Source organism: Amphiura filiformis, chromosome 4, assembly GCF_039555335.1.
Source record: "Amphiura filiformis chromosome 4, Afil_fr2py, whole genome shotgun sequence".
NCBI classification, from domain to species: domain Eukaryota; kingdom Metazoa; phylum Echinodermata; class Ophiuroidea; order Amphilepidida; family Amphiuridae; genus Amphiura; species Amphiura filiformis.
The window spans coordinates 56,573,144-56,587,162 of record NC_092631.1 but is presented as its reverse complement, the minus strand read 5'-3'; the positions used below and the strand labels follow the sequence as shown (position 1 = coordinate 56,587,162).

Sequence of the window (14,019 nt, the reverse complement as noted above, 5' to 3'; positions counted from 1 at the left end):
TGGACCACCATAACCACTAAAGTATCTATGATCAGTAACCACGCTTAGAAAGGGTGGGTTTCAGAGTTTTGGTATAAAATAAAAAGGGTGGGTTTGTATCACCACTGCCAACTATGCCCCATATAGGGTTACATAGGGGTCAAAAATTCAAATATTACTTCAAAATATATCAAATTATTCGTCTACATTTGTAGGCCCAAGGTTCACAAACATGTTTCTACGTGTATGTGCCACAACAGGTCAAGGATCAATATTCAATCTGCACAAGGGTCAAAAATTAAAGCTGCCCTGGGCAATTTTCGTAAAAGTTATACTATATAGCAAATTTTAATACCAAAAGGAATTCTAAAATAATAGTTTCCACTTGTTATAATTACTGAGATTGAAGATAAGGCAATAAGTAGGAGTGAGCTATATTGGGGTCAAATTTATGTTGCTCCGTTTACAGTTTTTTGTATTCCATTTAGGGGCTGTGCAATAATTATGAGCCCTGGGGAGGGTAAAATTGGGGGGCAAGACATTTTGGCAAGCCAAAAGGGGGGGGCAAGCAATTTTGGCAAGCGAGAGGGGGGCAAGCGATTTTTGGCACGCACTCACAGGGCGTCTTTTTAATAAAACGCTCTAAGAAGGCTTAGGAAAGCGGCACGGAAACGCTTAAATATGCAAATTTTTCTACTGCCACGCTGCAACATACATCTAGACCATTTAAAGTTTGGAATTTGGGATCCCAAAAATTTGGCCTGTTCAGGGGGGGGCAAAGAATTTTTGGCGGGCCGAGAGGGGGGGGCAAGCGATTTTTGGCGAGCCGCTCGAAATTTTACCCCGGGGGCTGATAATTATTGCACAGCCCCTTAGCCCATCTCAACATGAAATGGCAGAATTTTTAGATATAGACCCAACAAAAAAGTTTCCAGCCCTCAAGTGTCACCAAACTTTATACTGTGAAATGAGTGCATTTGGGTGCAAAATCCTGCAAAGTATTTATTTTTTTAGTATTTTGATGATATTTTGGTGTCTAAATATACATGAGGTCAAGATATCAAGTTTTGAAAGTTCCAAGAAACTTTTCAAGATTTTGCACAAGTTTCTGTCCAATTTTTATTTTGAGGTTAACATCAAGACCGACCGACTTACGAAATTTGAGTTTTCTATCAAGTTTACTTTGTCTGTAGTACCCGTTTGAATGTATTTTCAATGCTCCTATTCAAATGCATTGGGGTCAACACACTTTTCTCCCATAGAGTTCAATGTAAGCATAACTGTAGACATCAATTTTGACCTTAAATGTCAATTTTCACAAAAACGCAATGTGTTTATCCAATTTTCATGGAACTTTAAAGAATAGGTATTTCGACTTCATTTACATAGGCCTATATATTTAGACACCAAAATCATATTAAAATACCAAAATACAAATAATCTGAAGGATTTTGCACCATAATTCACTCATTTCACTAGATAAAAGCTGCACACTTTTTTGTACGGTCTATATCCAAATATTTTGTCATTTCATGTTGAGATCTAGGTCAAGTTGAATAGAAAAAAAACTGTTAACAGAGAAAAACAACCAAAAAAGCATTTTTGACCCCCATAACGCTCACTCCTAATATAAGCTGCCATTTGATCCTGCAATTGTCTCTGTAGCAGTGGGGCCCCTATATTGTCCTCATCATCCGAGTCCTTGGTCTCCGAGTCCGAGTCCCTGACAATTTCTGATTTTCTGATGTCCGAGTCCTCAATGTACGAGTCCTTGCGTCTCAAAGTGTTTTCACTACCGGTAATACAAGGGGCCCATATCAACCACTGATCTACATGAATCGAAGCCATGGGTTCCTAACAGTCTTGAGGGCCGATGACACACATTCGATCTACCACTGTCCTGATCCCTGGCATTGCCATTGATCATGTCAATCAATTATCATAAAATTATACTGACATGACTGATGTATGGTAATTTGGTATAGATCTTTTTCCTGTGACGTCACTTAATCGATTGGGGTCTGTTGTTTGAAACAACAAGTGCGTTCCCCATGTGCCCGCAATGTGAAAACACCAAATTCTGTATATATTTTCTCCTCGGTTTTGTCATCTTTCAGTTTCACTTCAGTTTCCACAAAACAATTCATGAAAGGTATAAACAGGAACTGTATATTGGGTACAGGTTTTGTTTCACTTTCAGCTTACATGTATAAACTTTGATACGAAAAAATACAAAAGATACAGAAAATTTGTGATGCTATTTGATAATGAATCTTTGTTTTGTTTACACAATTTTGTTTACTTTCAGGGTCAGAATTTCGGCAAAGATTCTCGTAAACAGATTTGCGTGAATCAAAGATGATTCTCGCAAACGTTTGTAGTTTACACAGAAGATGATTTGCGAGAATCAAATGATTCCCGCAAATTTATTCTGCAAGAATCAAGATTGATTCGCGCACTGTGAAACGAAATTCTGACCCTGTACATGTGTACTTTTCATAGCGTGACAAACTATTTCCAGTCAACCTTTGACATGCATGAGCGCAGTATTTGCATTTGGGTGCGGATAACTCGAATGCTGGACCTATGATATCGATTGATTGGAAAAAGGTCTACATGTTATGTACATGAACATGATGATGACTGGTCCAGATGTTGAGTTTTGTCAACTCAACTCAGCTCAGTCATGCAGTCATATGACTCAACAACATAACACTAAAGACATACCTGACATCCACGTTTATGATGAAACCCGACCACAACAACATGAAGTATCGGTGGCAGGCCAGTACCCTCACTCTCCTCAGCCTCTGCCATGATGGTAGATCAAAAAGTTAAGCTTTCAGCCTGAAGTCTTTACCAATACTGCCAGGTCTCCAATGTTGTGCAGCTGCTGCAGCAGAAATGATTCTGAAAACCGGAAGAGCAATCAATTTTCTGCCTGCGGTGCTAGATCTTTTCTAAAATTTCCCTATATATTATAAAATAAGATCGATTTCCTATGAAAAATTACTTTTTTTGCATTTATCTGTTATTTGATAAATTACAAAGTCTCTAAATGTATTATTTTTGAAACTTTTTGATGCAAATAGTGATTAATTTAAAAACATTATTTTCCTATTTCTCATTTTAGAAACGTGATGTAAACAAGAAGGTCACGCCAGGTCATCTCGTATCAGCTGCAGTGAGTCAGTGTACTTGTGGCAAAAGAATTGATTTATTCCGTGATTTGTATTGTAAGTATACTATAATAACCAAAATAAAATAAAATACACATATCTACTGATTTCTGGGTGATTGTGGCAAAGTTACACGTCTGGAGAAATCAAGAGAAAAAGTTGGATAATCAGATCAGTCAGCAGTGCAGTGCAGTGCCAGTGTACTGAATGAACTGGCTTGAACATGTTGAAGTAAGCTTAAGCTTAAATTTTTGTTAAAAGTTTAAAACTTAACTATAATAGTACTATTACTATAGACGGGCGCAGACATCCGGGTGCTTAGCAACAAATTGAGCTTAATTCCCTAGCAACAAGTGAGTCAAAATAAAAACATACTATGCACGCACGCAACATAATCGTAGGCATCACACACACGATGCGCAGTAGGCCTTTATGGCCTTTATAATTGATTTGCGCATATTGTTTTCACCAGGATTTGATTATTTTCACCTGCATGACATAGCCCCACCCTTGGCTGTAATATTTTCCTTTTACAAAATACAAATTAAGCGTACTGCTAACTATCCAGCACAGTGCTTATTATTTTGCACAAGGTCCTATATGCACACGCTTGATGCCATGGGCGTATACACGAATCAGTCAAAATTAAGGAACTTCAAGAATTTATACTATATTTGCAAAGTAAACCTTTGACGCATGTGTAATATTATTTTTTCAGATTTCCTTTTATAAATTAAGCATACTGCTAGCTGTCCAGCGCTTATTATTTTACACAAGGTCCTGTGCACACGCTTGAAAGAAAGTGTTTTGTTATGAACCAATCGCGTCACCTAATTTTGGAAATCAGAAAAAAGTTGTTTTTTTCTATTTACTGTACAAAAAGAAGAAAAAAGAAATCCCGACCGACCGTCCCAATTTTTAAAATTCAGTTGAGGGCAAGCAAACAATTATTTTGGCCTAATTATGTGGTTCAATTAGTTTTTCAAAAAAACAAATCCAGACTGCCATGATCAAGTGTCTTTTTTCAATGTATCAATAGAGGATTAGGTGAACAAAAGATGCAATAGAAGTAGTAAGCTATTCTTAAAATTATGGTTATTTGAGTTTTCACATTGCATGCAAGGAATGGCTTTCATTGAGTTACAATGTACAAGACTTGAGCCAAACCAAACCATCATGTGTAAATTCGAAACTACTTCCTATTCAATAAAAAAAAATATTATCCTGTTTTGTCAAATGAAATGCAGCTAAATCCTAATCCTTTCATTTAGTTCTAATTGGCAATGAAAGTTCAATTTTAATATCTGATCAATTTTTTTAAATAAGGGCCAAAAACTGTTTTTAGGGTATTTTTCGTATGCTGTGACAATCAAGCTCAAAGACTAATTTCAAGTTTTGCATTCCAACTTTTGGAAAATACATTTTTTAATATTTTCCAATTATAAACCAATTATCAAAAATAACATAAAATATTAAAAATTTGAGCACCTTTTTAGCCTATAATCCAGATTTTGAATGCTTAGAATTGTACCAAGTCTTATAATTTTGTGATAATATACAATTGTAAGAAAACATGCAAAATTATATGTTTTTCCCAATTTTTTCTCAAATTGTCCAAATATTAAAATTTCACTTTCATTTACCAGTTAGAACTAACTAAAGGATTAGGATTTAGTTATGTTTCATTTGACAAAACAAGATAATATACTTTTTTAATTTCAAAAAATTAGGGCAGTATTTTTCTGGAATTGGGAGTAGAGTAAGGACCGTCGATGTTAGGATTTTTAAAAATCGATATATTGGTCACTCATTATCGATAATAATCGATAAATCGATTTTCCTCCCAATTTTAGTGACCTGAAAATTCAAGTCACTAAGCTTCAAATATTTGAATACTTGCGAATTGCGCTGCCAGCGGAAAAGTCGGGTGTCAAATCATTTGTGAAAAGATGTTTAAGTATGGGCTTAAAATCATCAACATCACTCGGTCTCATTGATTCTAGAAGTTTTTACATTTCAAAATATGTCTGTACTGACATAATTGCGGCGGTTAAGGTGGTTTTGGATGATATTTCTGGAAATCAAGAAATGCTCTGAGCATGTTTTCAATAGACTAATTGAGTAGGGCAAAGTACACTGATCAGTATGCCTTTTGTTTGAAGCAAATCGGACATACGGTTTTCAGAATATGTCAATTTATATTTTCTTTGTATCTTATTGTTTTTATCAATAATCAATGTAGCTAATGAGCTAAAATGACTGTAAAGGCTCATTAATATGTAATTTTTGCCAATATTTTGCTACAAATCCATGCATAAATGTTCATAGTACTTTTATTTTGCATACTTTTGCCCTGAAACTTGGTCAAAGTGTTTCTAATATGTTCTAATGTATTATATAGTGAAGCCGCCCCTAATTTGCATATTTGCATAATTAATGAGCTAATTTGCATAAATGCTAATTAATTATGCAAATATGCAAATTAGGGGGCGGGTTCACTATATAATACATTAGAACATATAAGGAACACTTTGACCAAGTTTCAAGGCAAAAGTATGCAAAATAAAAGTACCCTGAACATTTATGCATGGATTTTAGCAAAATATTGGCAAAAATTATATGTTAATGAGCTTCTCCAGCCATTTTAGCTCATTAACTTTATTGATTATTGATAAAAACAATAAGATACAAAGAAAATATAAATTGACATATTTTGAAAACCGTATGTCCGATTTGCTTCAAACAAAAGGCATATTGATAGTTGTGCTTTGCTCTACTCAATTAATCTGTTTAAAACATGCTTAGAGCACTTCCATAATGCCTCCAATACCACCTTAACACACTGCTTACGCCCAATTTTTGGATTTTTTTTTTCATTATCGGCAACTCCGATATATCGATTTTCTTTCCGAAAGTGATATCGGCGATATTGATATTATTGCATAGCCGATTTTTTGATTATTATCGATTCATCGACGGTCCTTGAGAGTAGAGTTCTCAAGAAAGTCATCATGTTTTGTTCATTGATTTCAGTTGGGAATTTCTAGGTATGCTACCTTGTATTTTAGATATCAGGGTATCCTGGTATTTGACACAATAATTCATGACACCAACAACACATACCTGATGATGACTTAACTGTTTTAACAGTGCGAGTACATTTTTGTTTGTTTCTATTTATTGCAGTTCTAAGAGATTCAACATGGTGTTGCCTCGTCCGTATGCTGTGCAGCTTCTCCTGGTAGCTGCTATACTACTATGTCTTCCTCCATTTGTACTGTCTTCTCTCGGTGATAAAAGTATTCCATTTCAAAACTACCTCAGGAAATGCTTGATTGCCAACTGCAGCTCTCAAGACAAACTCATGCATTTTGAGGAGGTGCAACCACACTACATGCAGGTAATTAAAGGTCCATTTAGTGATCCCAGAGTTTTGAAAGTGTTGAAAAATAAAATTGTGAATCAATAAAATGCTTAAAAGTGAAAGATTAGTCATTTTTGTCATAGGGTATTTTTGAATTGAAAATTTGATAAAAAACAAGGAAAACAGCATTATTGATTAAATTGAAGCCCCATTCAAATACATGTAGCTAATGAATTAAAGCTTTGTGCATGTCTTATTTCGTCTTACAGCTTTTTGCTTAACCACCAATAGGGTACACATCCATGACATGCATGACATGAACACAGTTTCACAGTGTGCTTTTGTCTCAACCAGGGAGACTTTGTGAAATTATTTTCTCACTTACACATTTGTGTCTCAATAGCTTGATTAATTCTAAGTGTTGACATAAAGTATTGTTTATATTTGCAGCTTTTAGGATGGAATTGCAAGGAAGAATGCAAATATCACAGTATGTGGAACACTGTACATCATTTTATAAAACATAAACTGGAGGTCCCACAATTCTATGGAAAGGTAAGAGCTATATAGGACATAATTTGATGGAATTTGTTGTACTGTTGCATTGAAAAGGGGGTGCTTAGACTGTTGTCAATCAAACCTTTTGTAGGGTGAGCTTATTAGTGGAGAGGCAGTACAATGTATGCCATGCAGCAAACTGATATACTTGCTTTAAAAGATGTGGTTGTGCCTATTGCCTAATAACAGTAATGCACTGAAATATACAAAATGTCTTTTTTATGACAATACACTACATTAGGTTTGTGTCTTAATATGTGACTATTAAGCACAAACCCAGGTGATTACTTGCCAATGTAGGTTCTGCCATACATGTATATTGCCTCCTAGGGAGTCTCATATTTGGTTTGGGTGGGGATGTGCAGATGGGACTCTGAAAAACTATCTTGCTGTGATGAAAAACAGACCCAAAATTACACACATTTTTGGGAAAAAATTCACAAATTTTGCTAAACTACAATGAAAAATAGCACTTTTTTGAGAAAATTTTGAAGAAAAAAAACATCTTAAACCAAAATTTTATGAAATTGAGGGCCATCAATAAACCAAAATGGCTGAAAATGTACAGAGTCTAAACAATTTGAAGTGAATAAAATGCACCCCAAATCTGCTGCACATCCCTTTACCCTAGTTTCCACTAAGAAGAACCCCCAGGGTTGCCTCCTATCAGGTTGATACAGTTGTCTTTACATGTTTATATCATTTTGATTGTGTTGAATTGCAGTGGCCATTCATTCGCATTCTTGGTATCCAGGAACCAGCATCTGTGATATTTTCAGTACTGAATGGTTTAGCTAACATCTACATGATATGGAGAATGAGACAGCGTATACCAAAGAAAGCACCAATGTGCAATATATGGCAGGGATATGCTATGGTGAGTTTATAGTGCATTTAGCTTAATTATTGCAGGGCAACATCAACTCAAAACACATCCCACATATAAAGGAATAAAAGAGAAGATGAACCTGTGAGTGTTAGGGTTAATATTTTGCCTACCTGACTCGAAAGTTAAACATCCACCGACTTGCAGGTGAGGTATCATATATAGCCCTATCATACTGTCAATCCTAGAGTAAACACAGACATATTTTAAAATAACAAACCGAAAATTGAATGTGAACTTTCATTTACCTTATATGTAAACAATATGATAACATCATCAGGCAGTAGTAGTAATTAATTGACAATCTGGAATCTTCTCCAGATGTGGAAAACTTTGGTGGTGTCTAGAAGAGGGTATAATCAGAAACCATGCATGTTATGTGGACCTAGAACAATAATATTTACCTTTATAGGACACTGTTTGGACACTTGAAATATATAAATAATAATCATAGTCATAGAAGAAAGCAGAACTAACAGCAATCTGATGGAATCAGGAAGAATTTAGGCCTACATCTACCAAAAACAATTGTACTCAGTGCAACTAAAGAGGATTTGTTGCTGGGCTCCTTTATTTGTTCATTTAGCATAAGTACAGTCAAATTAACATGAAAATAATAATATATTTGTTATATTTTGTTCCAGATTGCTAGTGTAGCCTGGGTATTTTCAACAATCTTCCATGCCAGAGACGTAGGATGGACAGAGGTATGAAATGTGCACTACTTTTGAAATCCCACCTAAAATGGTGACTTTTTTAAAGTGTGTATTGTTGAGCTTCAACTGTTAAAACTTGTGCTTTGCCATATACATTTTGATATACCACAAAAAAGTAAGTGTAATAGGTAATTGCAGCAATGAATTGACTATCAACTGATGCTGAATATGCAAAGTCACAGCAATAGGAGAAGAGTGTGTATTTAAATGGAATTAAAACACTGGAAAATGATATATCAAATTGAAATATTCATGTCAATGTGTACTTAATGCTATGATATGAGCTTGTAAAAGGCAAGAATTATTTGGTGCCTGTTACTACCCATGTCAATAAAGTTCCAACTTACACCCTTGTAAATTCACAAAAGCACACATCCCACAATATGCAAAGCAGTCTGCATAGGTGCTGTGCCCAGCTTTGTGTATGCCATTATGTATCAATCCACACTGTCCCACCTATTACAAGCTGATCATGGTATAGGTAGTATCAATGACATGTTGTTTGTTCGTTCTGTTCTTCTCATCATCTACCTGGATGATGGTGTTTTTTTGTCTTTCACAGTATTTGGACTATTTTGCTGCATTTGCTCTCACGATAACAGGACTATGGACAGCCTGTATAAGGTAAATACAATAATAAGATTTTATTCAAATTACTTTTGCAAAAAGTAATTCAAACACCTATATTACTTCTGAATTTTCCTTACCAGGACCACTTTTACTGCCCATCCATGTCATCAGCTGGAATTGGTAGCTCTGATGATTTCTTGGACACAGCTAGAGAACAACCTAGTGGCCTCACACAGGGTGACAAATAGAAGTTGATATATTCCTGTCCCTGGTCTTGCAACTTTAATTTGATAAGAGACACTACAAAAGCACAATGATCGAATATGTCACCTGCCTACCACAAAATGGGCGTAAAGTCGCAAGTTGGTAGTTTCGAGACATTGTGGCTGTTACATTGGTGTTCTTTTTTTGGGGGGGTTGGTTCGTACCAAGACAATAGTATGTCAGTATGCCCTTTGTGAATTGGGGGCACAATGGGCCATTAATGAAGGACATACTACTGGCTTGTACAGGTGCACGACAAACAAAGAACATCAACTCAGCAGCCAGGATATCGCAAAACTACCAATTTGCAACTGTACACTCATTTTGTGGTAGCAGGTCACATAAATCTATGTTTGTTCATTTGTTTGTTTGGTCATCATATTTTTTTCTTTTCAAAATAAGTACACCATCACGTTTTTGCTTTTCCTTTCAGAATCTTTGCATATCAAAGGGACTCTATGAATGTGAAGATAGCAGTGCCAATTACACTTGTTCTTCTCTGCATTTATGTGAGACATGTGTATTACTTAGCTAAGATTCATTTTGACTATGGGTACAACATGAAGGTTAATGTTATAGTAGGTAAGTTGGCACATTTCTAGAAAAGCATGAGAAACAAAATTGCACTTTTTTCTTATGCATTTGCAGGGAGAACCTTGTTTTGGGAGCATGATAGCAGATCATGGCAAAGGGTAGATTGAGGGGTAAATGGTTATTCCACACAAAACCTATCAGAGCTGTTTGTTAGGTGTCTCACTTTTCAGCACTTTTGATCTGCATTCGCCGGTCATCTCAAAACGAGATTCTTCCTCAAAGTGTGTGTTGCGTGTGTGTACACTTGTCACATGTGTGCTTTAATTGCCGCTTTGCAAAGGCTTTCTTGGACATTGCTAGAAAAGTGTGGGGACAGATAAAAAATTACTGTTAAAGTGTGAACAAATTCTTCTAAATATTGGAAATTTCTAAAACTAACTTTCAGCACAACAACCACATCGAGGTGTGACACACATCGTCATCAGAGGAAGTCCTGTGATATTGTGTTGGACTTCCCCTTTTGTCCAACACAATATTGTAGGACTTGAATTTGTTGTGCTGATAGTCCATTTAAACTTTTAGAAATTTTATCCCCATTCTTACATTCAACTCTGCTATTCATGTTACTAGATACGGCATTTAACTATTGTATTGACAAGCTTCACTGATATTTCCCAACTTGTTTCCCATGCAGGTATATGTATGTCCTTATTATGGGTCTCATGGAGTTTATACAGAATAAAAAGGCAGCCATATTTATGGAAAACCATAGCAACAGTCATCATTGGCAACCTATTAGTACTCTTAGAATTAATGGATTTTCCTCCGTTATTATGGACATTTGATGCCCATTCACTATGGCATGCTGGTACATCACCTATGCCTCTCTTATTTTTTAGGTAAGCATACTCTTAACCCTATTGACATTGCTGCCTTTCTTATAATGCTCCTGATTGGTTAACATGATATAATCATCTGAGGACCAGTCAAAATAGAGCTTTTAGATCCCTGACCAATTTTAAGCTATAATCCTATTAGCACTACTGACTATTCTCACCATATCAGTGATTGGCTCAATGCATGATATAGTCCTCATTGTAAGCAATCAAAATAGTTCTTAATTAAATGCTGATGATTCAGTTATACCATTCAGCAAATTACTTCAGCGCTGTCCGTCTGCTCTGTCTGATTATCACGTAAAAAGAACTAGCGAATTTGAGGTGCCGATGTGATGATGATGTGATACAATTAGCCAATCAGAACCACGCCAAATTGGCAGACTGCTGAAGTTCTCTGCTGAAAAATATAGTAGTGCTCACAGCACTGATGAAATGTATGATTTTGCAAAACAACAGAAAGAAGCTCAAGGCTCAGTCAATGTTTAGGCTGCATAGATTTATTCTGTCATAGTAGTCCTACAAATCAAACTATATTACACCAAATCTTTATATTTACATAGTTTTTTTTTCATCTTTCAGGCCCATTTTCAAACGAAAAAAAACAAACACATACGGTAATATTTATTGCCTCATATCTGCCATACTTTTGACGTAATGGCTGAATGTGAATATTAGGAATGCTAATTGTAAACATATAGCTGTATCACAGTAGCAGTACAAATCATTTGTGCACCTGTTGTGTTACACAATTAAAAAAAAAAATTTGTATACCTCTTTCTTTGAAATATAAGCATGCTACTGCAATTTATATTGCCCAGTCAAAACATTATCCTTCCAACTTCAGTTTTGGAATGCAAGTTTGCAAGACATATTCCATTTGGCTTTTTCAAGGCAGTGATGCCAGGACTTTTTTACAGGTATTTGTCATTTGTGGTGTGTACAGATGCACCATATTTGATCATGCGTGTAAACATGCTAATTCTTTGAGTCAATGCACACAATTTAATATTGCGCGCACTGGAACATGCATTGACATCACTGCCTTGAAGCCGCTTGGACCATTGAAATATTATTGGGAAGCATAGTGCAATATTAGATTTTAATAGATACAGTATATCCAACTTGGATATGGAACGTTAGGAGTGTATTAGGTTGAGTTGGAAAACATGGCAGCTTAAAACAACAGATTGTCAGCAAAATAGCAGATAAAAAAAAGTATTATTGAGAAAATATAAAATATATATGACAAAATTAATTAAGCATATATCTTACTACTTCATTTTACAGCTTTTGTATTGATGACAGCCTGTACCTTCTTCAGTATTCAGAGGGATTCAAGAAAGGTGTATAACCGGCCGAAAAATGACAGATGCTGTCTCTAGAACATCCATGTCGACATTCTGTCCAAGGAATCACCCGTCCAAAATAATAGATGCCAAAAGCTTGCTGCTGTGGGTATTAGATTAGAGTGATGCAAAGTCTTACAAATGTAAAGTACTTACATTTTATGAAGTCTTGACTTATTCAAACTGTCATCTGGTTATATGAAAGAAAAGCTGTGGGTACAAAATTCTTTATGTCAGATGAAATTTGGAAATCATGTTTCTGCAGCATGTATCAAATTTTTACCCCTACTTGGGCAACTCCACACCGGAAGTTGGATCTGTTCACAACAGTGTGCGCAGACTGCATTGCGCCATGACTGCCTTACATGCACACAACATTCATCAGCGCCCTACACGTATACGATCATTTCCCGGATGCAGATTTGAGTGGCGTGCAGACACTTGCTGTTACGAATGTAGATCCCAGGAGTGCACATTGATGCAGATCCAACTTTCGTGTGGAATCGCTCGCCTCTTGTACCTTGTTTGAACCTTCTATGGTTTAATGACAGCATTAATTATTTGGAGCTGATTTTACCATTTTTTCAAGCAAGGTATGGATTTTTTATTGAGTTAAAGAACAACTGCAATTTTTTGTATTTTGTGCAATTTTTTGTATTAACATCATTTGGGCTATTCCATTTGAAATCCACTCATAACCTGTGACAGATTTACAGTTTAGCTGTTTTATCTTAAATTCCCACTGAAAACTGGGTACAATTATGAATCTACCATATTCATTCCATTAACCGCCTGGGGCGCTTTTTTTTGACATTGTTTACATAATTGCAAATGTAAACAATGGCCCAAAATATGGATTTTAATTGTATATATGTTTGCATGTTTGATGTAGTTGGTTCCTGCGCATAATGATAGGGGACCATGTATAGTAAAGTCGCTGAGTGGGCGCTTATAGGGGCATGGGCGGTTATAATGGAACGAATATGGTAGCCCACTTGGATGAACTTTGTTCAGCAAAATCTTCCACACCTTTCCACTGCTGGATCTGAAATTGCTCAAACTTGAATTTAGTCAGAATTCATGGGTACAGAGTTCAAATGGAGAATTTCATTGTTTATCACTGGATTGTTTTATCATATGTTACACGATCTGGTCCATGGGGGCCAAAGGAGGCATTTTTGAAAATTGAGTTACTGTTATTATTACTTTATAATAGGCTATCATTCACTGAAAACACCAAAGGTCTAGCATACTTGGTTCTAAAGTTATGAAGTTTTTGATGTCTATTTTCTTATGTATTTTATTGTTTTTTACTCCATATTTTTACCTTTATCTCAGTTTCAAATTTACCGCCTTTGGCCCCCATGGACCAGATCGTGTCACATATTGGATACTGAAATAAGCTTTCATTGGGGTATTCCAGTTGAAAACCATAGACTCCATATATGGAAGACCTGACCTTAATCTTCCACTTACAGAGAGTGAACTTCAAATGGGGTTACCTGAATGGCTGACTCCATTTGAAATCTACACCCCCTTTGTGAGAGATTAAGGTTGTGTCTTTCATAGGGGGTATATAGATTTCAACTGGAACAGCCCATTGTAAGCATGTGCATGTAATTTATACTATTTTTTATTTTATTTTATGTTGAATCTAAAATGAGGAATATAGCAATATCGATAAATTTTTGTAAAACATTTTCATGTCATGGGTTTCATGATAA

General features: G+C 35.7%; 2 protein-coding genes across 6 annotated transcripts in view; one reads left to right on the top strand and one right to left on the bottom strand.

Moving 5' to 3' along the window:
• Positions 1-2,883, bottom strand: part of LOC140151110 (late secretory pathway protein AVL9 homolog) — a 73,188-nt gene extending 70,305 nt beyond the window's left edge. For all 4 annotated transcript variants that reach the window (XM_072173330.1, XM_072173331.1, XM_072173332.1 and 1 more), the window contains exon 1: positions 2,707-2,883. In XM_072173330.1, the coding sequence (XP_072029431.1) occupies positions 2,707-2,796 (90 nt within the window). In that variant the 5' untranslated portion in view covers positions 2,797-2,883. The remainder of the gene's footprint in view (positions 1-2,706) is intronic.
• A 260-nt stretch (positions 2,884-3,143) lies between these two features.
• Positions 3,144-13,507, top strand: LOC140151101 (post-GPI attachment to proteins factor 3-like). Of its 2 annotated transcripts, none has more exons than XM_072173318.1 (9): positions 3,144-3,215; positions 6,345-6,558; positions 6,973-7,077; positions 7,805-7,957; positions 8,611-8,673; positions 9,245-9,306; positions 9,950-10,098; positions 10,745-10,949; positions 12,237-13,507. In XM_072173318.1, the coding sequence occupies exons 2-9, from the start codon at positions 6,361-6,363 to the stop codon at positions 12,298-12,300; spliced, it is 999 nt and encodes a 332-aa protein (XP_072029419.1). In that variant the 5' UTR covers positions 3,144-3,215; positions 6,345-6,360; the 3' UTR covers positions 12,301-13,507. The 2 variants fall into 2 exon arrangements, with proteins under 2 accessions (XP_072029419.1, XP_072029418.1); XM_072173317.1 differs by lacking the exon at positions 3,144-3,215 and adding an exon at positions 3,317-3,389.
• Positions 13,508-14,019: the final 512 nt, after the last annotated feature.